General features: G+C 48.9%; 1 protein-coding gene across 1 annotated transcript in view; it reads left to right on the top strand.

Moving 5' to 3' along the window:
* The window catches only part of NAA50 (N(alpha)-acetyltransferase 50, NatE catalytic subunit), an 88,460-nt gene that overhangs the window by 36,444 nt on the left and 25,333 nt on the right, over nucleotides 1–26,683 (top strand). The window contains 1 exon segment of the mRNA XM_030203916.1: nucleotides 15,967–16,103. Coding sequence (XP_030059776.1) covers nucleotides 15,967–16,103 — 137 coding nt within the window.

Genomic DNA, 26,683 nt, shown 5'->3' with positions numbered 1-26,683 from the left:
AGGTCCCTCCTTTTCTCCCCCCTCCCGCTGCCTCCGTTAAAAAAAAAAAAAAAAATTTGGATGTCCTTAAGGGCGTTTATTTCAACGTTTATTTAAACGTTTATTGCAGCTACTCACTGGGACACCAGTTCGTTACAGCTCGGAGCGAGAAGCAGGTAATTTTTACCTTTTTATAGCGGGCAGGGCGTTCCCCGATCGATCTCCACGTGGCCTATGGCGTCGGAGGGCGAGGGCGCGAAGAATCGCTCCCCGGACCGCGTGTGCGCTTCTAGCGGGGATGCGGGGGTCTTAAAGTCTGATTCGCCCTTGTTGGGTGTCAGTTTGGAGACCGGTCAGTGTCCCGGTTCTTCCTCCGGTGTGGCAGTTTTTCCCGCCATAAACGCCCATCCCCCGCTGCTCGCCTCCGCCATCTTGGCCGGCCACCCTGCTCGGACGGCTTCTTCTTGGGCCGCCCTTGAGCTGGGAGACGTTAATGCCATAGCCGCCCTTGATTTGGGCGACGGCAAAAAAGCGGCTAAAGTTAAGCGTTGTTCTTCCCGCGTGGCTCCTTCGCGGAGTGTCGCGCCGGACACCATCTTGGATGCGCAGCATGTTTCTCCCCCGCTCTTGCGAGCGCCGGTTGAGGGTGCGTCTAGGGCTGTGGCCCAGGCTGCTGAAGTGCACAGTCTGGGGGGGGTTTCTCCCCCGAGTTTATTTTGCTGCTGCATCAGGCCTTCCTTATGCAAAACGCTGCCCCTGCTCCCTTGGCCGATAAAGGGGTTGAGGCCCCCGGAAGTAAACTCCCTCGGGTGGATTCCCAGGCCTTAGAGGACTCTGTCTCCTCTGATGTAGATGAGGGCAGCGTATCTGAGTTCTCCCAACGGTCCTTTGGGGATTCCTTGGAGGAGACGGATTCCCGCTCGGATGGAGCGGATGACCCCTCTGCAGCGTGGATCTTTCGCTCAGAGGATTTGACCAACCTGTTAGTGCAGGCCATGAGCATTTTGAAGATTTCCTCTCCAGAGGACGTCTCTCCCTCAGCCCCTGTTGGCTCCGCCATTATGCTGGGGACGAAGCGCCCGCCTAGAACCTTCCACGTGCATGATGCCATGCGCACTTTAATTTCGGCTCAATGGGATGTCCCGGAAGCGAGCCTCAAAGTGGCTAGGGCTATGTCCCGCCTCTATCCTTTGCCTGAAAGTGAACGGGAGGCCTTTCTTTGGCCTACCGTGGATTCTTTAATCACTGCGGTGACTAAGAAAACGGCGTTGCCAGTGGAAGGTGGCACGGCCCTAAAGGACGCCCAAGACAGAAGATTGGAGGTGGCCTTAAGGTCGTCCTTCGAGGCAGCTGCCTTAAGTTTGCAGGCCTCAGTTTGCGGCTCCTATGTGGCCAGGGCGTGCCTGACGATGGTGCAGCGGGCTTCCCCCTCGGATCCTTCCTTGAGGGCTGATTGGCCGGCCCTGGAATCGGGCTTGGCTTATTTGGCAGACTTACTGTATGATGTCTTGAGAGCCTCGGCTAAAGGTATGGCTCAGACAGTCTCTGCGCGGCAGTGGCTTTGGCTGAAGCATTGGTCTGCTGACCACGCCTCTAAGTCCCGCCTGGCCAAGTTGCCTTTTAAAGGCAAGCTGCTCTTTGGGGTCGAGCTGGACAAAATTGTGACCGATCTCGGCACGTCTAAGGGAAAGAGGTTACCAGAGGTCAGGGCTCGGGCCAGTGCTCGCCCCGGTAACTCCAGAGGATGGTTTCAGGAAGCCCGTCGGTACCGCCCGGGCAAGTCAGGCTCCTCTGCCCCCTCTTCCTTCAAGAGGAACTTCTCCTCCAAGCAGCATTCCTTTCGCAGAGGTACGCCCTCCGGTCCTCCCCCAGGGTCTCGTACCCAATGACGGGGTCCTGGTCCATGGCCCAGTGCAGATTGGAGGACGCCTGTCCTCGTTTCTGGGCGAGTGGACCAGGGTAACTTCAGACGCTTGAGTGCTGGAAGTCATCAGAGACGGCTACAAGCTAGAGTTCTGCCGACCCTTAAGAGACGGGTTTGTACTCTCTCCCTGCAAGTCTCCGGTCAAAGCTGTGGCAGTGCAGCAGACCTTGGACAATCTGATCCGCCTGGGTGCGGTCGTTCCGGTGCCAGAAAATCAGCTTGGCAAGGGACGTTACTCCATTTACTTTGTGGTACCAAAGAAAGGAGGTTCTGTCCGGCCTATCCTCGACCTCAAAGGGGTCAATCGGGCCTTGAAAGTTCGGCACTTTTGCATGGAGACTCTCCGCTCTGTTATAGCAGCAGTGAAGGCAGGGGAGTTCCTGGCATCCTTGGACATCAAGGAAGCGTACTTGCATATTCCCATCTGGCCTCCTCATCCTCTGTGTTTTGCAGTCCTGGGCCGACACTTCCAGTTCAGAGCCCTCCCGTTCGGGTTGGCTACTGCTCCGTGGACCTTCTTCAAAGTAATGGTGGTCATCGCGGCCTTCCTGCGAAAGGAAGGAGTACAAGTCCATCCTTATCTGGACGACTGGTTGATCCGAGCCCCCTCTTATGCAGAGTGCGGCAAAGCTGTGGACCGGGTGATTGCTCTTTTGAGCTCCCTGGGGTGGATCATCAACTGGGAGAAAAGCCAGCTGCGCCCGACTCAGTCCCTGGAGTATCTGGGAGTTCGATTCGACACCCAAGTGGGCAGAGTGTTCCTGCCAGACAATTGGATTGTCAAACTTCAGGCTCAGGTGGACCAGTTCCTAGTAGGCTCTCCGCTTCGGGCTTGGGACTATGTGCAGCTGTTGGGCTCTATGACGGCCACGATGGAAGTAGTGCCCTGGGCCAGGGCTCATATGAGACCACTACAACACTCTCTGCTGCAGCGCTGGACTCCGGTGTCGGAGGATTATGCTGTGCGCCTTCCCTTGGACCCAGCAGTGCGCAAGGTGCTGAGCTGGTGGCTGAAGACAGACAAGTTGTCTGCGGGGATGCCTCTTGTGACCCCGGAGTGGATTGTCGTCACGACGGACGCCTCTTTGACGGGCTGGGGAGCCCACTGCTTGGGAAGGACAGCGCAGGGGCTCTGGTCTCCTGCAGAGGCAAAGTGGTCTATCAACCTCCTGGAACTCAGAGCCATTCGGTTGGCGCTTTTGGAGTTCCTCCCGGTACTGGCGTTGAAGCCAGTACGGGTCCTGTCGGACAATGCCACGGCTGTGGCCTATGTCAACCGCCAGGGAGGTACCAAGAGCGCCCCTCTAGCCAAGGAAGCCATGAATCTATGCCAGTGGGCGGAAGCGAACCTGGAACAGCTGTCAGCGGCCCACATTGCCGGAGTCATGAATGTCAAGGCGGACTTTCTCAGTCGCCATACCTTGGATCCCGGAGAGTGGCAGTTATCGGCTCAGGCGTTCTTGGACATCATGAAGCGCTGGGGCCAGCCGAGCCTAGATCTGATGGCGTCATCGGCCAATTGCCAAGTGCCGCGCTTTTTCAGCAGAGGACGGGACCCTCGATCTCTGGGAGTAGATGCTCTTCTCCAAAAGTGGCCGACACAAGAGCTTCTCTATGTGTTCCCGCCCTGGCCCATGTTGGGCAGGGTACTAGACCGGGTGGCAAAGCATCCGGGCCGGATAATCCTGGTGGGTCCGGACTGGCCCAGACGTCCCTGGTATGCGGACTTGATCAGGGTCTCAGTGGACGACTTTCTGCGGCTGCCAGTGGAGCAGGACCTGTTGCATCAGGGTCCCGTGGTGATGGAGGATCCCTCCCCCTTTGGTCTTACGGCCTGGCTATTGAGCGTCTGAGGAAGAAGGGCTTCTCAGACAAGGTCATCGCCACTATGCTGAGAGCGAGGAAGCGCTCTACTTCTACTGCTTACGCCAGGGTTTGGCGTACCTTTGCAGCGTGGTGTGAAGCAGGCTCACTTTCTCCCTTCACTGCTCCAATTTCTTCAGTGCTGGCGTTCCTGCAAGAAGGTCTGGAGAAAGGCCTGTCGCTCAGTTCCCTTAAAGTCCAGGTAGCGGCTCTGGCTTGCTTCAGGGGCCGCCTGAAGGGTGCTTCCCTGGCTTCGCAGCCAGATGTAGTACGTTTTCTCAAGGGAGTTAATCACCTGCGCCCTCCTCTGCACTCAGTGGTGCCTGCGTGGAATCTCAACCTGGTGCTAAGAGCCTTGCAGAAGCCGCCTTTTGAACCCTTGTCGAGGGCATCTCTGAAAGACCTGACGTTGAAAGCAGTCTTTTTGGTGGCTATCACTTCAGCCAGAAGAGTTTCCGAGCTCCAGGCACTCTCATGTCGAGAGCCTTTTCTGCAGTTCACTGAGGCAGGAGTGACTATTCGCACAGTGCCTTCCTTCCTGCCCAAGATTGTTTCTAGCTTCCATGTGAATCAGCACCTCTGTCTCCCTGCCTTTCGTAGGGAGGACTACCCAGAGGAATACTCTGCTCTCAAATATCTGGATGTGAGACGAGTCATCATCAGATACTTGGAAGTGACCAATGATTTCCGGAAATCGGATCATCTGTTTGTCCTGTTTGCAGGTCCTCGTAAGGGTCTGCAGGCTGCTAAGCCTACAGTGGCAAGATGGGTCAAGGAAGCCATTGCAGCGGCTTATGTGGCCGCAGGGAAGGTGCCGCCTATCCAGCTGAAGGCTCACTCCACTAGAGCTCAGGCGGCCTCGATGGCAGAGGCCGGGTCCATCTCCTTGGAAGAGATATGCAAGGCGGCAACTTGGGCATCGGCCCATACATTCTCCAAGCATTACCGCTTGACTGTGGCGGCACGGGCGGAGGCCCGGTTTGGAGCTTCAGTGTTGCGGTCAGGGATTTCAATGTCCCGCCCTGGGTGAGTACTGCTTCGGTACATCCCACCAGTCTATGGATTGATCAGCATGATGATATGGAAGGTAAAATTATGTATCATACCTGATAATTTTCTTTCCATTAATCATAGCTGATCAATCCATAGCCCCTCCCAGATATCTGTACTGTTTATATTCTGGTTGCATTTCAGGTTCAAGTTTAGTCTTCAGTTCCTGTTCAGGAGGACTTCGTGTTCAAGTTTTTTCAATTGGATTCTTCAAGAGTTGAGACGAGTTTGTGTTACAGTGAGCTGCTGCATTCCTCTCCCCTCCGTTTTACGGGGCTGGATTGAGACATAAATTCTGCCGGCGCTCCCTCCCGCTTCGTGCGGCTGTAGGGCAGCTTTGTACCCCTCCCGCTTCAGCGGTGTTAGGGTCAGTCAGCTCCTCCCGCGGTTGCGGTTGCAGGATAAGCCAGATCCCCCCCCCACATCGGCGGGGTGGTGTCCCTCCCCCGCTCCGCGGGGATGAGCTGGACGGATTCCCCTCCCCTACTTGTGTGGGGATGAGCTGGGTTAATTCCCCTCCCCCGTTTCGGCGGTGGTGAGCTGGGCAGAGTGTCCCTTTGTGGGTGTAATTCTCTAAGTGCTGAGTCCTGCGGATGGAGCTTGGATATCGACATACTGAGGAGTTTCCGGCAGCACATGACCACATATAGGGAGGCAAAAGGATTGCTCTCTATCTCCACCTGCTGGTAGATGGACACAACCCACCAGTCTATGGATTGATCAGCTATGATTAATGGAAAGAAAATTATCAGGTATGATACATAATTTTACCTTAGTGATGGCTCAGCTGCACAATACAAGAACTTCAAAAACTTTGCCAACTTGTGCTATCATCAAACAGAATTTGGAATAAGTGCACAGTGGAATTTCTTTGGCACAAGCCATGGCAAGTCACCATGTGATGCCATAGGTGGTACAACAAAGCGACTAGCTGCTCAGGCTAGTTTGCAGCGACCTAAAAATAGCCAAATTCTCACAGCACAAGGCTTGTTTGAATTTTGTGATCAAAAAATAAATAAAATCAAGTTCATTTTTGTTTTCAAGGATGAAATTGAATCTTCAAGATCCGCACAAGAGGAAAGATTCAGTAAAGCTTCCACAGTTGCTGGAACTCGTGAAAATCACCAGTTTATTCCCATTGACTTGAACCAAATTTCAGTCAGTAGAGTGTCAAATGATTCCTCCTCATTTGTTGTCAAACTTTGTCAGTCAGATGACCCAGTGAGTGTACCTGGCATAAATGTGTCTCAACTTCAGCCTGGGCAGTATGTTGCCTGTGTTTATGTCAACAAATGGTGGATTGGCAATGTCTATGACATCATTTGAAGAACATGATGCCTTGGTCAACTTTATGCATCCATGTGGGCCTGCACGATCATTTCATTGGCCTAGCAGAAGAGATTCTTGCTGGATTTCTGAACAGCATATTCTAGCAGTTCTTCCAGTACCCGCAACTACAGCACTTGGACGACAGTATACATTTCCAGAAATAGCAGTGAAACTTATCAGTGAAAAATTCTTGTCACTTCAGCACTGAGGTTTTACTTGGGAACCATTAAGACACCCCCATTAGGCTTGAGAAACTAGGCAAAGACAACCAAATGAGGCTTGGGAACCTCAAGTAAGATGCCAACCTTCAGGCTTGGGAACTTGTGCCAAGTGGCTGGACTTGCCTGGCTATCGGGCGTGACCTCTTGGCGATGAGGTTGCCACTTCCTATTGAATTGGTAGTGGCATAGCCACCATGGACCAACGCATGCTTAAAGCAACTGCGTGACTTATACAGCAATTAGAAACATCGATGGGCCCTATATCCGTTTCATCTATCATTCAACAATACTGGCCAAAAAACACTTTTTTTGCAATCCTTATATGGAGAGACTCCAAATTGAAAACTACATATTCTGATAGAAGGAAATCTGCTCTTTCTAATAGTGCTAAAAGAAAGAATATTGAAGCTGTCCCACTGGAGATCAAGGGCATCAAAGATAGCCCAAAATGGGCAAAAATGCTTTTTATACCAACTTTGAACGCTTATAATTTTTCAACCACTTGAAGGAAAGTGCTGCAAATTGAAATGCCTCATTACAGCCGTGCATTTAGTACACCTACCAAAACCAACCTGAAAGGCCAACTAGTTTAGAAACTACAGCAGCCTCAACATCGCTGTAAATTGATTTTTGCCGTTTTTTTGGCAAAGTTTGAGCCTACATAAGTAATGCCATACTGGGAAAAGACCAAGGGTCCATCGAGCCCAGCATCCTGTCCACGACAGCGGCCAATCCAGGCCAAGGGCACCTAGCAAGCTTCCCAAACGTACAAACATTCTATACATGTTATTCCTGGAATTTTGGAGTTTTCCAAGTCCGTTTAGTAGCGGTTTATGGACTTGTCCTTTAGGAAACCGTCCAACCCCTTTTTAAACTCTGCTAAGCTAACCGCCTTCACCACTTTCTCCGGCAACGAATTCCAGAGTTTAATTACACGTTGGGTGAAGAAAAATTTTCTCCGATTTGTTTTAAATTTACTACACTGTAGTTTCATCGGTATGCCCCCTAGTCCTAGTATTTTTGGAAAGCGTGAACAGACGCTTCACATCCACCTGTTCCACTCCACTCATTATTTTATATACCTCTATCATGTCTCCCCTCAGCCGTCTCTTCTCCAAGCTGAAAAGCCCTAGCCTCCTTAGTCTTTCTTCATAGGGAAGTCGTCCCATCCCCGCTATCATTTTAGTCGCCCTTCGCTGCACCTTTTCCAATTCTATATCTTTCTTGAGATGCGGCGACCAGAATTGAACACAATACTCAAGGTGCGGTCGCACCATGGAGCGATACAACGGCATTATAACATCCTCACACCTGTTTTCCATACCTTTCCTGATAATACCCAACATTCTATTCGCTTTCTTAGCCGCAGCAGCACACTGAGCAGAAGGTTTCAGTGTGTTATCGACGACGACACCCAGATCCCTTTCTTGGTCCGTAACTCCTAACGTGGAACCTTGCATGACGTAGCTATAATTCGGGTTCTTTTTTCCCACATGCATCACCTTGCACTTGCTGACATTAAACATCATCTGCCATTTAGCCTCCCAGTCTCGTAAGGTCCTCTTGTAATTTTTCACAATCCTGTTGCGATTTAACGACTTTGAATAACTTTGTGTCATCAGCAAATTTAATTACCTCGCTAGTTACTCCCATCTCTAAATCATTTATAAATATATTAAAAAGCAGCGGTCCTAGCACAGACCCCTGAGGAACCCCACTAACTACCCTTCTCCATTGTGAATACTGCCCATTTAACCCCACTCTCTGTTTCCTATCCTTCAACCAGTTTTTAATCCACAATAGGACATTTCCTCCTATCCCATGACCCTCCAATTTCCTCTGTAGCCTTTCATGAGGTACCTTGTCAAGCGCCTTTTGAAAATCCAGATACACAATATCAACCGACTCCCCTTTGTCCACATGTTTGTTCACTCCTTCAAAGAATTGAAGTAAATTGGTCAGGCAAGATTTCCCCACACAAAATCCATGTCCTCGGATGTGCTCTGTAATTTTGTTTTTGATAATAGCCTCTACCATTTTCCCCGGCACCGACGTCGGACTCACCGGTCTATAATTTCCCAGATCTCCCCTGGAGCCTTTTTTAAACCTAAACCATTCAAAAAGTAAGAGGACTAGGAACAGGGGTTTTGCCAGTTCATTAAGCCCTAAAAGTAGTGCAGGTTCTATCCCTCTTGTACTACTAAAACTTCCAGTTTTACAGCTTCTGGAAGTTTGCCCAAAATGTCATTTTTGCTCAGGCGACATTTTGCAACCCTTTACTTGAGGTCCCCTAGAACCTCCAATTTTTAGTCTTTTGAACTAAACTTTTGCACAGCTTAGTTTTTTATCATAAAGAAACTATATACCAAATTTCATCAAACTCTGAGATGGTGAGGTGGGGACGACCTTTAAAATTGGTCCACTTGACACGGAATGACTCTCTTGGGAAACTGACAAGGAACCAAAAGAATCCTCAAAGGAGGGTTCTCTTTGCCTTCATACCTTCTGCACCCCAAGAAAGGAGACAGTCTTTCTTCAGAGGAGCTATTGTCATTTTTTAGGGCAATAGCAAAGGCCATTCCATTTAAGTTGAAGATTGGGGATGAGTCCAGGGTGAGGTGTTGGACATCCTTGATTTGACACCCCCTCCCCCTTCAAGAAGCTGTTACAGTGCCTATTCACAACATCCTTATAAGTCCTCATAGATGAAGAATTAGGAGACCCCTTCTCAATCTGAAGGTAGTCCAGATGGCTCCCAAATTCAAGAAACCGCATCTTCCACATCATTTCATGGAGGTCAAATCTGCTTTCAAAAGAGCCATAAAATCAAGGATCTATGCTTTAGCTCCCCCAGACAGGGATGTTCATACTCTGGAGCCTTTGGGAGGAATGTATTTGAGGGCTCCCTCATTTCTCACATCTAGTCTTACCACCTCTACACAAGTGTTTACTTAAAGAACTTGGTGTGCAGATCATTCGAGTTTGCGGACACTCCCCACAAAGCTTTGCCAGCTTGCAAATAAAACAGAAGCACATAGCTTGAGCAACATTTGATACTTTTGACGTGAAGACTAGGTTTTCTGCTGTAGGTATTGACACATGTAGATTCTCATGTATCTGTGTCTCTGACCTCAAACCAGATGTTCATGAAACGGTGGCCAGTGTCCCTTGCCGAGGAGAGAATCAAAGATGGAAGATTTCTCTTCTTTATAAAAAAAAAGTGTCACAATACCATCAAGTCCCCTGTCTTGGCCCATTCTTCCTAGAGCCTCCATTTTTTTTCTAGAGGTTTTTAGGTGGAAGTCAAAAGAGTGCCCACTACTCTAATTTCACTCCCTTGCCCCTTCCTCTTCAGCAGACCCAGGCTCCATGCTCCCACCCTTGGCAGCAGCAGACCCCAAAGTTCCAGCCAGCAAATCAGTCTAAGCAGGGGATGAGGTTTTGTCTAGCTCCAGCAGTGTGTATCAAACATATAAAAGGCAAGTGACCGTACTCACTTGCAAATGCGCAGTAGAGACTTCCCTTTCTGTCCCGCCCCTGCGTCAAGACGTGATGATGGGGCGAGGGGGGCGGGACAGAGAGGGAAACTGCGTGGAAGGGGAGGGAGGGAACCGCTGACGTCGCCACCAACCCCCTTCACCCGGCCCGGGCCCTCTCTTCGTTATTCAACTTACAGCAGCGCCGAAACAGCAGCAAGCAGCTCAGCTTCAGCTCCCGTCGGCCTTCCTTCCCTGCCTGTGCCCCGCCCTCGCCGACGTGACGTCACACGAGGGCGAGGCACAGGCAGTGAAGGAAGGCCAACGGGAGCTGCAGCTTGTTGCTGTTTTGGCGCTGCTGTAAGTTAAATAACGAGAGGGCTCGGGCCGGGTGAAGGGGGGGAGGGGGCGACTCCGGGGTGGGGGGGGCGGTAGCGGCTACCTTGGGGGGGGGGACATGGGAGGTCTCAGAAGGAGGGGGGGGGGACCTTGGAGCTGGGAGGGCTGGACTGAAGGGGGCCTTCCAGCTGGCTGGGAAGAAGGCACGGAGGGGGGGGGGGGCAAGGGGCCTTGGAACTGGGAGGGAGGGAATGGGGCCCCTTACAGTTGTGAGGGAGAGCAGGGGGCCTTGGAACTGGGAGGGAGGGAAGGGGGCCTTGGGAGCTGGGGGGGGGAGGACCTGGGGCCTTGGAACTGGGAGGGAGGGCGGGCAGGGGGCCTTGCAGCTGGGAAGGGGGGAGGACTGGAGCCTTGGAGCTGGGATGGAGGGACAGAGGGGGCCTTGCAGCTGGCAGGGAAGGAGGATGGCAGGGGGCCTTGCAGCTGCAACGGGAGGGGGGCCTTGGGAAAAAAAACATTCCAATACGCGCCCGTTTTAACGGGCTTAACGGCTAGTCTAACATAAATGTACCCAACTCGGACGACCTACCAGTTGGAAGGAGATTGAATTTTATTTCCAAGAAAGGAGGCCCCTGGTAACATCAGACTGGTGGGTACCTCAAAATAGTCCGGTGGGTTACACCCTCAGTTGTTATCAACTCCCTCCAAATAGCCCACCAAGGGTGTCAAAACTCAGCTCGCAGCATCAGGGAATGTCCACAGAGAAACTGTCTCTCCTTTTAAAAGCCTACGCAGTCTAGCCCATTCCACCAGAGAAAGCGTGGAAGGGATCTATTTCAAGTAGTATTTGTGCCAGAAAAGATGGGGTAGATTTTGTCCCATACTAGATCTAAAGGCCTTGAACAAATATTTGGTCAAAAAAAAAAAAGTTCAGGATTTCCCTGAACATGTTTTCATGATTAAGGAAAATAAATTGGCCTTGCTCTCTTGCCTTAAAAAGGTTGTTTGCACACACATGTAGATAAGATCTAATCACAGGAAGTATCTAAGATTAAAAGTAGAGAAACGCCACTACCAGTATCATGTTCTTCCTTTTGGCCTCACATCTGTCCCAAGAGTATTTACAAAATGTCTTGCTGTAGTTTCATCATCGGTACACAGACTGGGATTGCACATGTGTCCTTGTTTCCCTATCTTGATGATGATTGGTTTGTAAAGAAGCACATCAAGGGAAGGTGCTCATGAATCAGTGCAGAGAACGATTTGAGTTTTGGAGCTACCAGGGATTTGTAATCAACTGTCAAAATACCATCTCCTAGTACTACAGTTGGAGTACATTGGAGCCCTGCTGGACTTGGTTCAGACTTGAGTCTACCTTCCTCGAGTTAGGGTAGATGCACTCACTTGCATTGCTCATCAGGTTTGCAGCAACCAGCAGGTCATAGCTCTGTAGTTGTTGAGGTGGGTAGGCCATATGGCCTCCACTGTGCATGTCACACCCATGGCACACTTCCATTTGCAAAGCGCTTAGTGGACCCAGTGTTCAAGCCACAAGGAATCTGAAGGATGCCATCTTGATCACTCCAGAGTTGTAGCAATCCTTCATCTAGTGTGTAACTTGGAGCAATTTGACTTTGGGACTTTCATTCCAAATTCCTCCTCCCAAAAAAATCCTGATTACAGATGTATCCATCCTGGGACGGGGGTGCTCATGTAGATAGGCTTCACACCCAGAGTCACGGGTTCCCCCAGGAGATCCAACTTCACATCAGTCTAGAGCTGTGGGTGATTTGGAATGCTCTAAAGGCTTTCAGAGATCCGCTGTTCAACCAAATTGTTCTCATTCAGACAGTCAGACTACCATGTACTACATAAACAAGCTGGGAGAGGGGAGGGATCTTATCCCTTGTATCAGAAAGCAGGATGTGGCAGTGGGCCCCCACTTACGGCATGGTGCTCAGAGCCACATATCTGGCAGGAATAGGCAACAGACTGAGCAGGGTGATGCAACTACACGAGTGGTCTCAGTCTGTAAGATCTTCTGAGTGGGGCACCCCCTCAGTGGATCTCTGCCACTGATCTCAACAAAGACCCTCGGTACTGCTCCAGACTCGGATCAAATGGCAGGCTAGCATTGGATGCCTTCTGTATATGTATCCTGCAATCCTTCTAATAGGAAAGATGCTCTACTGAAACTCAAGCAGGACCAGGAAACCATGATTCTCATTGTGCCTTATTGACCGCAGTAGATTTGGTTCCCTCCTCTTTTGGAGTTGTCCTCCAAAGAGCCTTTTGAGTTTTGAGTGTTTTCTGATTATGCAAAACGAGGGCTCTTCTACATCCTAACCTCCAATCCCTCACCCTTGCAGCTTGAATGTTGAGAGCATAGAATTTGTCTCCCTTCAGTTGCCTGAGGGTGTTTCCAAGGTCCTGCTGGCTTCGAGGAAAGACTTCACTAAAAGTGTTTTACTTTGAAATGGAGGTTTGCCATTTGTTGTGAGGCCAACACCCTAGATCCTTTCACTTGCTCTACACAAACTGCTTAGTATTTTCTACACCTCTCTTTGTTTGGGTTGAAAACCAACTTTGTTAGGGTTCATCTTAGTGCAATTAGCACTTACCATTACTGTGTGAAAGGTAAACCCATCTTTGTACAGCCCTCTAGCTTGTTTTATGTGAGGCGTGCTTCTGACAAATCTCCCCCTCACCACAATCAGACCTCCAACAGTGTCTTAGGACCTCAACATTGTCCTCACCCTGCTGATGAAAGCTCCTTTTGAGCCACTTGATTCCTGTCATCTGAAGTACTTGACCTGGAAGATCTTGTTTTTAGTGACAGTCACCCAGCTTGCAAAGTCAATGAGCTGTAGGATCCACTTCAGAGCCGCAAGGTTTCATCATAATAGTATCAGTGCAGACAACTTCCTTCCTAAGATGGTGTCTGAGTTCCATCTTAACTAGTCGGCCTGCCAACTTTTTCAAACCTCATGCCCATTCTGGCGAAAGCGCACTGCACACCTTGGACTGCAAGCAAGCTTTAGTTTTTTATTTAAAGCCCATAGATGGTCCATCCAGATTGCTGCCCCCATCCTGTTTAGGTCAAAAGAAACAATCCGTAAACACACCTTGAGGCATATTTTCAAAGCACTTAGCCTCCCAAAGTTCCATAGAAACCTATGGAACTTAGCCTCCCAAAGTGCTTTGAAAATATGCCTCCTTGTCTGTTTGGTTAGTAGACTGCAGCTTTCATTTATACCCAGGCTGGGTTGACTTTGGAGGGTCATGTCACAGCTCAAAATGTCAGGGCTGTGGCTGCATTGGTAGACTACTTGAGGTCAGCCTCCATTGAAAAGGTTTGCAAAGCTGAAACATGGTCTTCAGCCCATGCATTCACTTCTCATTATTAGCTTGAGCAAAATACCGGATGCAAAGCCAGTTTGGTTTGGTTTGGCGTCTAGAATCCAACTCCACCTTCCTAGGCACATTCTCGGTTGCACCTTCACAACAGAGCTGTGTTTTCCTGTTAGTAGTACTAGTTCTGATTGGCCTTCCTGTTGAAAGTTTCTTTTTAGTGTTTGGTTTTTGGTGAGCCTGGTAGCTATAGATTCCCACATGTGAGAATACTATGTCCTGCTTGTCCTCACTAGGAGTTGCGTTCTTTATGCGTTTTATCCAGCTGCGGGTCCTGTGCGAAGTTACAGACTGCTGGGCAGTGTCCGCACCAAGGGTGTCGGTGACATTGCCCTCATGCAAGAATACTTGTTCTGCTGTCCTCTGAGAACATCTGCTACAGGTGAGTAACTTTGCTTTTGTGTGCTGTTAGTCCTCAGCAGCTCTCCTCAGTTTTACTTTCTGTTCTGTTTTCTGAATGGCTCAGATGTTACTGAGAAATTACACGTCAGTTCTTAGACATTTAATGGTGTTACTTAGATGTTAATCATCTTACTGTTAGTGCCATGTCGGAACTGTATGATAAAATTATAAGCACTGGAAACAGCCTCTGATTGGATGAGCAGGTCACACTGATTCCAACAGGGCCAATCGGACAATGGCTATCACATGTCATATGAACCATGGTCTCAGATATGAGGTCATGTCAGTCAGAGCTGTTATGCGACAGTGTTGCATTTTAAGACCTTCCAAGGCTAATTTTAGCTTGGAAAGGCCCTAGCAGTCATGTATATAGCAAATACATTATAGAGAACAATTAGCGCTTACCATTACTGTGTGGAAGGTAAACCCATCTTTGTACAGCCCTCTAGTTCGTTTTATGTGAGGCATGCAATGGATCTATTCACTCTGGTAGTGTGGGTTTGGCTATAGTCACAGTCCAGAGTGCACTGCAGGAGGAAACAATGGCAGTTTGGTTTATAGTGGTTTAATTCACACCTCGGGTGCACAAAAAAGGTATGGACAGATGTTAACGCCTGAGGATACCTGCAAGGTGCACTTGGTTGTTGCTGTATTCTTTTTTTGAAGCAGTGTAAGACTGATATGCTGTCTAGAGGCTATGCAGCCTTTGCAGAGCTGTTTTGCAGGGTGCCTTGTCTTGCCTTGGTCAGTAAGGTTGTATTTTTGTACATCCCATTCATCTGAACTGGTCTAGTAGGATGAAAAGAAAGGTGAAACATTTGTACCTGTTAATTTTCTTTTCCTTTGAGTCCTGCTAGACCAGACCAGTCCAGTTCTTGCTGGAAAACGACAGCACGAAAAGTAATTCTGTGATTTGCCTGCTCTGTTCTGTGTGTTTTGTATATAGGTGTTTCATGTTTTTGTTGAAGTGTGTTTCAATGGTTCTCAGTGGGGTGCAAAGTTTCCTGTTCTGCTTAAATTTGCATTGAGTCGGTGAACTCTGGAGTGATTGCAGGTGGACTTACTATTTTGGGGGACTGCTCCTAAAGAAGAAACTATTCAAAATAAGTTCTGCCCAGCAGCTACCCTGCTATTTAAGATAAGTGCTAGCTTGAATTTTTTTGCTTTCAGCATTTGAATATTTTATGGTATTCCCCCCCCCCCCCCCCCCCCCCCCCAAAAAAAAAAATAAATTTTTTTTTGTTGCTAATTTTTGTTTTTAAGTTATATAGGGCCTAAACTGCGCTAGTGATTTCCCAGCGTAGCAAATGAGAGGAAGCCTCTTTCTGCACAAGCATTGCTAGCGTGGCTTAGTAATAGAAGCCCATAGTTTGAGCACTTGCACATATCATTTTTGTTGTATGATTTAAAATGCACGCCTTGTGGAGAGTTATGATGTAAGCAGTTCATGCCTTTCTGGAACCATAGAAATGAAGGTTAACAAACAAATACATTTTGAATGATATTAACTCCAATATATTATCACCTACAGAATGCATATTGACCTGTTAGTCTACATGGAACCATAGAAATAAATGTGGCAGCCTTGTTGCTTTTCATGAAACCCTTGGAAATCTCAGTCATGTATCTTACAGTGAATGTTACTTCCATTGTAAGGGTCAGACTGAAATTGTAGATTTTCTTAATCCCATAGTGGTACTTCTTAAATTTTGGGATTTCCTTAAGTTTTAAAAACCATTCCCATATCTTCTGCATTCTTTCCCTCTCACCCTTTCTGCCATGGAGTTTGAAGTATCAAATTGACAAAGCTTGGCTTGGGTCCATAGTCTATGTTGTGTTCCAAAAAATGTATGGCATTTAATTTGCAACCAAGGACCTTGTGCTGTATCTGAAACAAACTTTCCAGGCAGTAACTGATAACTTATTCTATTTTGAGCTATAAGGGTATTAAGCATGTTTTGCTTTGTTCCAGTAGCCGGATTGAACTGGGAGACGTGACGCCTCACAATATAAAACAGCTGAAGAGGTTAAACCAAGTCATCTTTCCAGTCAGCTACAATGACAAGTTCTACAAAGACGTATTGGAAGTTGGGGAGCTAGCAAAACTTGGTACCTTTTTTTTTTTATTATAGTAATATTTAAGTGTATCTGCATGAGCCTATGTAGCATGTTAAATTTCAGCAGAGATGATCTAGAGCTAAGATTACCATTGGGTTCATAGGGAGAGCCTGTTTAGGATTTTTGGCCAGCATCTAGTTGGCTTACCTCTTAACATAGTTAAGGAGAATTGAGGTGAGCAGAAAAGCATGGAAATAAATTCATGTGATTTAGAAAAAACCTATCCTGAGCAGATTCATCTTAGCAGTTCTGAGACTTTTTTTTTTTTTTTTTTTTTTTTGCTGAATATACCCATATATGCAGCTTAGTGCCTTCAGGGTTTTACAGAGGAAAGGCTGACAAATGGGGTTATGAGTGAGTCTGACATTTCTTGCCTATTTCTTGTCTGTATGTGTGTGTTTTCATTTAATGTGAAATTTGTTGCTAGAAAATGTCAAAACAGGATAGCTCAGTTGGACAGGTTCTTGGAGAAAAAGTCCATAAACCTATTGGGAATGTATATTTCAAAAAGTCGCCTATTGTCCTCTGGGTGCAAGCAACAAGGATTGGGTCTGTTGCTTAGGATCCCGATCAGCCACTGTCAGACAGGATACCGGGCTCGATGGACTTCTGATCTGACCCAATGTGGCATATTTTATATTCTTCACATATTAATCAGAGTTTAGGCCTGTAACTCGTTACTACATAAAAGCTTTCCAGAGGAAGAGGGGAGAGAGAATATTTATTGCGCATTTAGATAAAATACTTTTAACTAAGCTGTGTCCAAGATGCTGTGTCCAAGACATCTGAGCTGTAATTCGTTTCTCCCAGTAATCCTTGGGCATTTCTCTGGGCCTTGAGGAGAAGATGAATTATACAGCATCAAAGGCAAGTAGGAAATTGTCTTGTAAAAGAGACTTGTGTTCACATTATGTAGGTACCCGCCATCACAGTGATATTCAAGACAAGTAATTTGAATTTCTTGAGTATATGGAAATATAAAGTTATAAAAGTCATATGAATTTAAGAAAATTATTTTAAAAACTCATACGGAAAAAGAAGATCGGACTGATGATGATTTAAGGTGTTCCACCTACTTTCACAATTGGGGCTTGTCCCCCTGTGGAAGATAACCTCTGGTCTGTTAAATTAAAGATTGTGAATGGTTAAATTGGTTAAAGTTGTGCAGTGACAGTATTTTGAGTGGCTTTTAAAAGAGACTGACACTCCCTTATTAAACACTCCCTGATTAATTATATCATAGTTGTTGATATTGTGCTTACATATTGGAAAAATTCACAAGGAATCCTTCAGAAAATGGAAGAAGGAACCGAATGAAGAAAATAAGAAGCTGCATAAGGAATGTCAAGTCAGATGCAGTCATTAAGTGAACGCAATACACGAGGTGGTACATAGAATACTGTTAAGCGTGCTAGATAATCCGCAGTACCCTCATGCAGGGCCTTGAATGCTGGTGTAAGGATTTTAAACTGGATCCAGTAAAATACTGGAAGCCAATGAAGTTTATGGAATAGTGGCGTAAAATGATCTCTGCGAGAAGCTTTGCAAAGAAATCTAGCCACTGTTTCTTCAGCGTCAGTAGAAGATGAATCCAGAGACTTTTGGTTGTGTCCATCTACCAGCAGGTGGAGATAAGTGCTGAACTGCACTGCCTTATAGGATGGAATGCTCCCTGGTCAGTCAGTATTCTCTGTCTCCAGCAGGCGGATGGATGGTCTCTCACAAACTCCTGGTCTCATCTGTTGGTGACTCCTGTTCTAGGTATCCCAGTTTAGTAGAGCTTAGGGCAGCCATTCCCAACCCAGTCCTCAGGACACACCTAGACCCATTGGGTTTTTAGGATATCCACAATGAATGTATGTAATAGATTTGCATTCTCTGCCTGAATTACATGCAGATCTAACTCATGAATATTTACTGTGGATATCCTGAAAACCCGATGGGACTAGGTGTGCCCCGACGACTGAGTTGGGATTGGCTGGCTTAGGGTGTCCAGCTAAGCGGTTCTGGCTTTATGGGGTACACATGTTCACCCCAGGTCCCTCTCCCAACCCCCCCCCCCCCCCCCCCCTCCAGCCCTTTCCTTGATTCTCCTTTCTTGCATTCTTTAAAAAAAAAAAAAAAAAGAGGAGGAACAGTGGCTTTCTACTAGTTTTGCTTCAGCTATGGCTGTTTCTTGTAGAGGCTGAGTTTGCTCTTTCTAGCACCTGGGTGCTTCAGCAGCCGCCATTGCTCAGACACGAGTGGGCTTCAGACAAACTGGCCTGCCGGGATACTAGTTTCCTCAGTATTGGGGTGAGTGTGGCCATAAATTTACTTTAATTTCAAGTGGTGTTTTTTGGAGAACTGCATCGGAGCAGTGCCTTGTGGTTTTCTGGCACTGGGGCGCCTGTTATTCTACTTAGTCTGCGCAGGAAACTGGGGCGAGGTTTCCCTCTGAGTCTCTGTATACGTGTGTGTCTTCAGCCTGCCTTGGCCATTTTGTTTGGGCTGCTGTAATTCCCGTGTTTAGACTGCTGTGGCAGTTATGTCAGCAGGCATTGTGGGCATTCTGTCAGCCCTTTCCCCTGAGCATTGCTTTCGGTGTGCTGGATCGCGGGGTCAAGCCCTGTTGTGGTGGTGTATGTTCAACCATGGGGTCTGCCTGGTTTCTGACGGCAGTAAGCCTCTATGAGAATCTTTATCTTGTGTGGTGGTAAGCCTGAGGTGCGGGTTCCCCCTCTCCTTCCTTAGCGAGAGACAGTACTCCCAGTTGCGCTTCAAGCGTTTACGGGTCTCAGGGACTGTTTCAGGAGGTGCTTGTATCACAGTTGTTACCTCCCATGGTGGGCTTCTTTTGTGCTCCTTTTTTGCTTCTAGAGTCTGTTTCCAGAAATCTGGCATCTGTCTTTCTGTCCTGTTAGATGTTGCAGAGGTGTTGTATTTTGAGAGCCTCTTGTCAGTCTTCTATGCCCGGGACTGTCCACCATTTCTGTTGCCACCTGTGAGGCGTCCTGCAGAAGGGGGAGGATTCTCACTTACTGGAGTGGTGTTCTTCGCTCTCCGTTTGACACTTTGTTCCTGGTCATGGGTGACCAGCGAGGTTGTTCAGCCTTTTTGTGGGCTTCTCCATGAAGTGCAGTGTGGCCAAGTGCAATTCTTTGCTGGCGGCTAAAGCCGAGTCTTCCACCTTGCTGTGGACCGGCGACATAGTTCTGCCAAAGGTACAGGGCAAGAGTCTCGCCCGCCTTCCCTAGCAGTTTCCCACCTTCTCTTGGAGTTTATATTTTTCCTCCTTGGGCAGTACAAGTGTCCTGTGTGCATTCATTTCTATCAGATTGAAGTTAGTAGTGTATTTCGGATGTTTGGCTCCAGGTCTCTATAGGTTAGAGCATGTTTTCCTGCACTCTCCTGGCCTCCTTCGGGGCAAGGGGAGAGGGAGCCTTTCCTCTGCTTTGCAGAGATATCTTTTTTGTGTGGCCAGGTCTCTCTCTCTCTAGTTTTTATGGTGCTCGCCTCTATTTCCACTGGGGAATCTCCTGCTTCTATTTCTTGTCCTCAGACAATAAGTATAGCTATAATGGGTCAGAACAATGGTCCCTGTAGCCCAGTGTTCTGTTTCCAACAGCGGCCAAGCCTGGTCAAGTACTTAGCAGAAACCTATTTAGTGACAACTTTACATGCTACCTATTCTAGGACAAGCAGTAGCTTCCCCAGTTCCAGTTCCCTGGTCAGTTGTTTTCATGCCTGGGACAGATTACTCTGTGCTACAGGGCTCAAGTTTGGCACAGTGGTGCTGCTTCCTGGTATTACTCACTGCCACGGCCATGTTATTAAATACTGGCACTGGCCTCTGCTCTGGCTGCAGGGTTGCTGGTTCTGTGTCTTTGTCGTTTAACTGCTTCTATTGCAGTTGCACATCTTTTGTTTGTATTGGCCTGCTACTGTTTTTCGTTTTGCAGGGCTACCTCAATGCAGAGGCATGGGATTATAAGAACCATGCCTCTACGTGGGATACTGGGTCAGATCAGTGGTCCGCCCACTATCCCGTTTCCAAACAATAGCCAAGTCAAGTCACAAGTACGTGGCAGAAACCCTCTGCTTTCCTCACAGCGTTAAAAAAAAAAAAAAAAAAGGAAGAGGTTTTTCCTTGCCTTTTTCTGTGGGACCGGAGCTGTGATACTCGGTCCAGTGAGGTAAGAGTGTTTTCTGACTCCTCCGGGGTGGGCCTGCGATCGGGGTGATTGTGGCGCGAACCGCCATTTTGAATTTTACCGCCGTTTTCGGCGATGGCTGCAGAGAATATAAAGCGCTGTTCCAAGTGTGGCAAGCGCAGATCAGCAGCGGGGCTCTGTAAATCGTGCTGTACAGACGTTAGAGCCGGCCCGAGCATGGCGAGCGACGATTCTTCGCGCTCTGAGCTGGCAGCTGACGCCATTTTGAATTTACCACATGGCGCGACCTCCGCTGAGACGGAGAGTCCTGAGCCCGGGGGCAGGCCTCGGAGTGAGACTGATATGAGAGCTACTAGCCTCGGCAGATATCCGGGTGCCCAGGTTGAGTGTTTCTCCCCTGATTTTGTCTTATTAATGCATAAAGCATACATGCTTAAAAGAGCTCTCCCACAAAGCCCTGCAGGGGCCTTTTGTAATGCCCCCCCCCCCCCCCCCCCCCCCGGTGGATTCTAGCCTGGATATGCCCTCTGAGGCGTTATTCCCTGATAATTGGCAGAATATGAAGCGCAGAATGGCTCATAACCTTCAGAGAGTGCTGCACCTCCATTCCCCCCCCCCCCCACGTGGTCGGGCTGTGAGGATTCGGAGGACTCTGGCAGGCCTTCATGGTCTGAGGAGCCAGAGTCTGGTGCAGAAGTGACTCAGGATCTAGACGATCCCTCCGCGGTGAGGATTTTCCACCGTGATGAGCTGCCAGCGCTTATTTTTGATACCCTGCAGGCTCTCTCTATTGAGGACCCTGACAGTGGCTCAGCCTCCTCTGTGAATCCTAGGATGGCTAGTACCAAAAAGTCTGCTCGAGCCTTTCCTTTGCATGACTCCATCCAAGAGCTTATTTCGGCTGAATGGGCTGACCCCGAGGGACCGTTGAAAGTTTCCAGGGCTATGGGGCAATTATACCCTCTGAGTGAGGAGCATATGCCTCGCTTTGCTATGCCTAAAGTGGATGCCCTAGTCACAGCTGTGACAAAGAGAACTACCTTCCCTGTTGAAGGAGGTGTTGCCCTGAAGGATATTCAAGACCGTAGACTGGAATCAGCACTTAAACAGTCATTTGAACTTGCAGGTCTCACTATTCGGGCGTCTGCATGCAGTTGTTATGCTGCTAGAGCCTGCCTGGCTTGGTTGCAACAAGCAGTGGAACAGCCTGGTGATGGCTCCTTGGCTGGAGTCGGCCTTGTCCTTTCTTGCTGACGCCCTTTATGATATTGTCAGAGCTTCGGCTAAACACATGGCAGTAGCAGTGGCGGCTCACCGTCTTCTTTGGCTACGGCATTGGGCAGCGGACATGGCCTCTAAGCAAAGGTTGGTGAAGTTGCCCTTTCAAGGCCTTCTCCTGTTTGGTGAGGAGTTGGAGAAAATTGTGAAGGGCCTGGGTGAGGCTAAACCCCAGCACTTGCCTGAAGATAGGCCTCGGCCTTCCTCTAAGGGTGCGGCGGTCAACTCCTCTTACAGACCTCGCTTCCGTGAAGCTCGAAGGTACCGCCCGGGGCGTTCTGCTGGGTTCACTTCTCGTGCCCGTTTTCAGCAGAGGAACTCCTTTCGCTCAGACAAACGTTCCGCAGCTGCTGGCTCAAGGCCTGGAGTTCAGGGGCGACCCTCTCAATGATGGTGCGCCGGCCCTCTCCTCGAGTCCTGTCATCGGAGGACGTCTTTGCCGAGGAGTGGACCAACATTTCCTCAGATCAGTGGGTCTTGGACCTGATCAGAGACTTTTACAGAACAGAATTCCACGCCCCTGTAAGAGACGTGTTTGTGGAGTCCCGATGCGGTTCTGCTGCCAAATGGGCGGCGGTAGAGGAGACTTTGCAAGGTCTGATTCAGATAGGGGCCTTGTCCCCAGTACCTCCCGCCAAACACGGCTGCAGCCGCTACTCCATCTACTTTGTGGTGCCGCGAAAAGGAGGGTCTTTTCGCCCTATTCTGGACTTAAAAGAATTAAACAAGTCCCTGAGAGTGCGGCATTTTCACATGGAAACCCTGTGCTCCGTCATTGAGGCGGTACAGCCAGGAGAGTTTCTCACGTCTCTGGACCTGAAAGAAGCTTACTTGCACATTCCAATTTGGCCCCCACACCAGAAGTTTCTGAGGTTTGCAGTGATGGGGAAGCATTTCCAGTACTGGGCCTTGCCTTTTGGCTTCGCCACAGCTCCCCGCACCTTTTCGAAGGTTATGGTAGTAGTAGCTGCCTTTCTAAGGCGAGAGGGTATTCGGGTCCACCCGTACCTGGACGACTGGCTCATTCGAGCAAACTCTGCTGCAGAGAGTTGGCATGTCACAGCCAGAGTGGTCTTAGTACTTCAATCTCTGGGCTGGGTCGTCAATTTGGCCAAAAATCACCTGACCCCCTCGCAGTCTCTAGAATATTTGGGGGCCAGGTTCGACACAGCCATGGGGTATGTGTACCTACCCGAGCAAAGGCGGTGCAAGCTTCATAAACAGGTCCGTCTGCTCCGGAGGATGCCCCACCCGCGAGCTTGGGACATTGTCCAGCTGCTTGAATTGATGACGGCCACCATGGAACTGGTGCCCTGGGCGAGAGCGCACCTGAGACCTCTACAGTATGCTCTACTCCAAGGATGGTCTCCAGTATCTCAGGATTATCAATGCAGACTCTCTTGGCTCCCTGCGGCCCGACTCAGCATGGAGTGGTGGCTCTCAGACAGCATGCTGCGGCAAGGAATGCCGCTGGCGCTCCCCGATTGGTGCCTAGTAGTGACAGATGCCAGCCTGAAAGGCTGGGGTGCACATTGCCAAGGGAAGTATGCCCAGGGTCTATGGACACCCGAGGAGTCGGAGTGGTCCATCAACCACCTAGAGTTGAAAGCGGTGTTTCAGGCGCTTCTGGCCTTTCAAGTGACCCTGGAAGGATTGGCTGTCAGAGTGATGTCGGACAACACGACAGCAGTGGCCTACATAAATCGACAAGGCAGCACTCAGTGCAGAGCTCTAGCCGCGCAGGCCGAACAAATTTGCCACTGGGCCGAGCTGCATCTACAGTTTCTGGCAGCAGCTCACATTGCAGGTCAGAGCAACGTGCATGCCGATTATCTAAGCAGGCATCAGATCGATCCAGCGGAGTGGGAACTTGCAGACGAAGTATTCCTGCAGATATGTGCCAAGTGGGGCAAGCCCGTGATGGATCTAATGGCGACAAGCACCAATGCCAAAGTCCCGTGCTTCTTCAGCAGACGGAGAGATCCTCACTCGGCGGAGTTGGATGCCTTGGCTCAACCCTGGCCTCCAGGCCTACTGTATGTGTTCCCTCCGTGGCCCTTGATAGGGCAAGTGCTCCTGCGGATTCGGCTGCATCCAGGAGAAGTGGTTCTCATCGCCCCGGATTGGCCCGGGAGGCCTTAGTATGCGGATCTCCGACAGATCCCCTTCAGTTACCTCTGGTTCCTAACCTGTTGTCACAGGGTCCAGTGACCATGGAGGACGCCGGCCGATTTGGTCTTATGGCCTGGCGATTGAGAGGGCGCAATTGAGAGACAAAGGCTATTCCAATAAAGTAATTACCACTCTCTCCTGCAAGCCCGCAAGCGTTCCACTTCCGTGGCTTATGCCAGGATTTGGCGCAAGTTTGAAGTCTGGTGTGCTTCTAAAGAGATCACACCCCTGCGGGCTCCTGTCTCGCCGATTCTGGACTTTTTGCAGGATGGTGTACAAAAAGGCTTGGCCTATAATTCCCTGCGGGTGCAAGTGGCAGCGTTGGCCTCCCTGCGTGGCAAGGTTGAAGGCGTGTCTTTAGCTGCTCATCCAGATGTGGCACGGTTTCTTAGAGGGGTGCTTCGGCTCTGTCCTCCCGTGTGTGCACCTTGTCCAGCGTGGAACCTGAGGCTAGTGCTGAAAGCCCTTCAGGGTGCTCCCTTTGAACCGCTTCAGCGTGCTTCAGAGAAAGATTTGACACTGAAGGCCGTCTTTTTAGTGGCCATTACTTCGGTGAGACGGGTGTCAGAGCTCCAGGCGCTGTCCTGTAGAGACCCTTTTCTGCAGTTTTCGGAGTCCGGGGTCACGGTTCAGACCGTGCCTTCCTTCTTGCCTAAGGTGGTTTCAGCGTTTCACTTAAACCAACCTATTTTCTTGCCCTCCTTTGTCAAGGAGTTTCCAGAATTTTTTGGGCAATTGCACCTGTTGGACGTGCGCGGGACTCTGCTGCAGTATCTGCGAATTACTAACTCTTTCAGGACCTCTGATCATCTGTTTGTTTTGCTATCAGGGCCTCGCAGAGGGTCTCCAGCATCTAAAGCCACTATTGCCCGCTGGCTTAAAGAATCTATCGTTTCAGCTTATTTGCTTGCTGGACGGCCTCCACCAGATGCCTTTAAGGCGCATTCCACTAGAGGAATTTCCTCTTCTTGGGCTGAAACTGGAGCACTCTCTCTTCAAGAGATTTGTAGTGCAGCAACATGGGCTTCTAAGCTCTCTTTTGCCCGACATTACAGGCTGGATGTGGCTGCCAGGAGGGACGCACATTTTGGAGTGCTGGCGGGTGGTGTGGCTTGTTCCCGCCCTATCTAGGGATTGCTGTGATACATCCCATCTGTAATGGCTGCATCTGCTTGATGACAAGGAAGGGAAAATTAGGTTCTTACCGTGATAATTTTCTTTCCTTTAGTCATAGCAGATGCAGCCATGATCCCTCCCTGTCTGATTGCTATCTACTGTATATCTATTTCAGGTTCTGTTTATGTTTCCTGGAGATTCCGTCCTTGGGAGAAAGTCGGAAACAGTCTTCAGGATTCTTGTTCAATTAAAGGAGGATTACTTAATTCCCTCCAGTTTCATGTTTTGGAGGATGAGTTTATTCCCTCCAGTTATGTCTCAGTGGAGGATGAGTTTATGCCCTCCGGGAGGATGTTTCATTCCCTCCATTCTGAGTTAATGCCCTTTGTTGTAGGGCCATCGTTCGCTGTGAGGAAAGCTCATGTTATTCCCATTGCGGTTTGCTATACTGCTTTGGAAGCTTCAATTACTGAAGGAGAGGCAGTGGAGCAAAGCTGTTATGAGGCACTGAAAAAAGTGTGCTCTCTATCTCCCTCTGCTGGTTGATGGACACAACCCATCTGTAATGGCTGCACCTGCTATGACTAAAGGAAAGAAAATTATCACGGTAAGAACCTAATTTTCCTTTTATTATTAAGTTGCATATTTGCTTTTTATACATATTTATTTATGGTTTTATTAATAGACCCCGGAGGCAGACATTGCTTGTGCCGAAACACGACCCTTCTTGGGTCTTATCACAATAAAGGACTACTGTTGTCTGTCTTGAAGGCCCAGTTGTGCTCTTTTCTTTGTATGCTTTTCGTGTATACTGTATTACCCTCTCTAGTTTTATGTCTGAAAAGCTCCAGCGGTGTTCAGTGTGCCTGCGGCGGATGATCGCGGCTTCAGGGGTATGTAAATATTGCACAAGCCGACAAAACTGATGGGGAGGTCGGTCCGTCGAGATCTATTCCTCCGGCGGCCACCACAGTTATCAGAGATTCGGACGGACGGTTCAGAGTTGCCGCCTGCTTCTGTGTTGGCAGGAAGCACCACCATTTTACCTTGCGTGTTGCCGACGGAGTGGCCTCCTGCACTGCAGTCTGCGATTTTAGAACAAGCAAAGGTGGCTTTCTGTGCCTCAGGGGAGGGGGGGTTCCCGCCGGAGTTTGTTTCATAGACGTATAGGACCTTTTTACTGCACAAGACCAGTCCTCAGTCTACTCCCTTAGAACAGGCATTGGAAACAGGCACATTGCCTACAAAAGCGTCCCAGGGAAGCCTGGGACTTAGAGAAGAATCTGATTTCTGATCATGACAGGAAATGACAGCTTTGGAAGATGCTGACTTATTTGGGAGAAGGTATGATCTCTGATGAGACTGGTCTGATGGAACAGGGTGAGGAATCCCTTCTCCCAGGAGAGGGGACCCGTCTGTGGTCTGGATTTTTCACATGGAGGATTTGCAGGAGCTGATTTCTTTGGTGGCTACTATCTTGCATTTTGAGGAAGAACAGCCTACAGCCGTGGAGGGCCGTAAGGTAGATCTTCTGGTGAAAGGTATTCGAAAGCCAGATAAGACCTTTCCTATGCATCGGGATATAAGGGATATTATTCAGGTTCAGCGGGATGTCCCGGATTCCCCATTTAGGCTTGCTAGGTCTATGGTTTGCCTCTATCCAGTTCCAGATGCTGACAAGTCCCTTCTTAGGTCTCTTGTGGTTGACACGGTGGTCTCGGTGGTTACTAAGAGAAATACAGTCCCCGTGAATGGAGGCATGGCTCTTAAGGATGTTCAAGATAGGTGTATAGAAGCTTTCTTAAAGAGCAGTTTTGATGTCTTCGCCTTAGCAGTTCAGGCGGTTATCTG

Source organism: Microcaecilia unicolor, chromosome 5 (genome assembly GCF_901765095.1).
Source record: "Microcaecilia unicolor chromosome 5, aMicUni1.1, whole genome shotgun sequence".
In the NCBI taxonomy this organism is placed as follows: Eukaryota; Metazoa; Chordata; class Amphibia; order Gymnophiona; family Siphonopidae; genus Microcaecilia; species Microcaecilia unicolor.
Note: the sequence above shows the minus strand (reverse complement) of the source record. Positions and strands in the feature narration are given on the sequence as shown.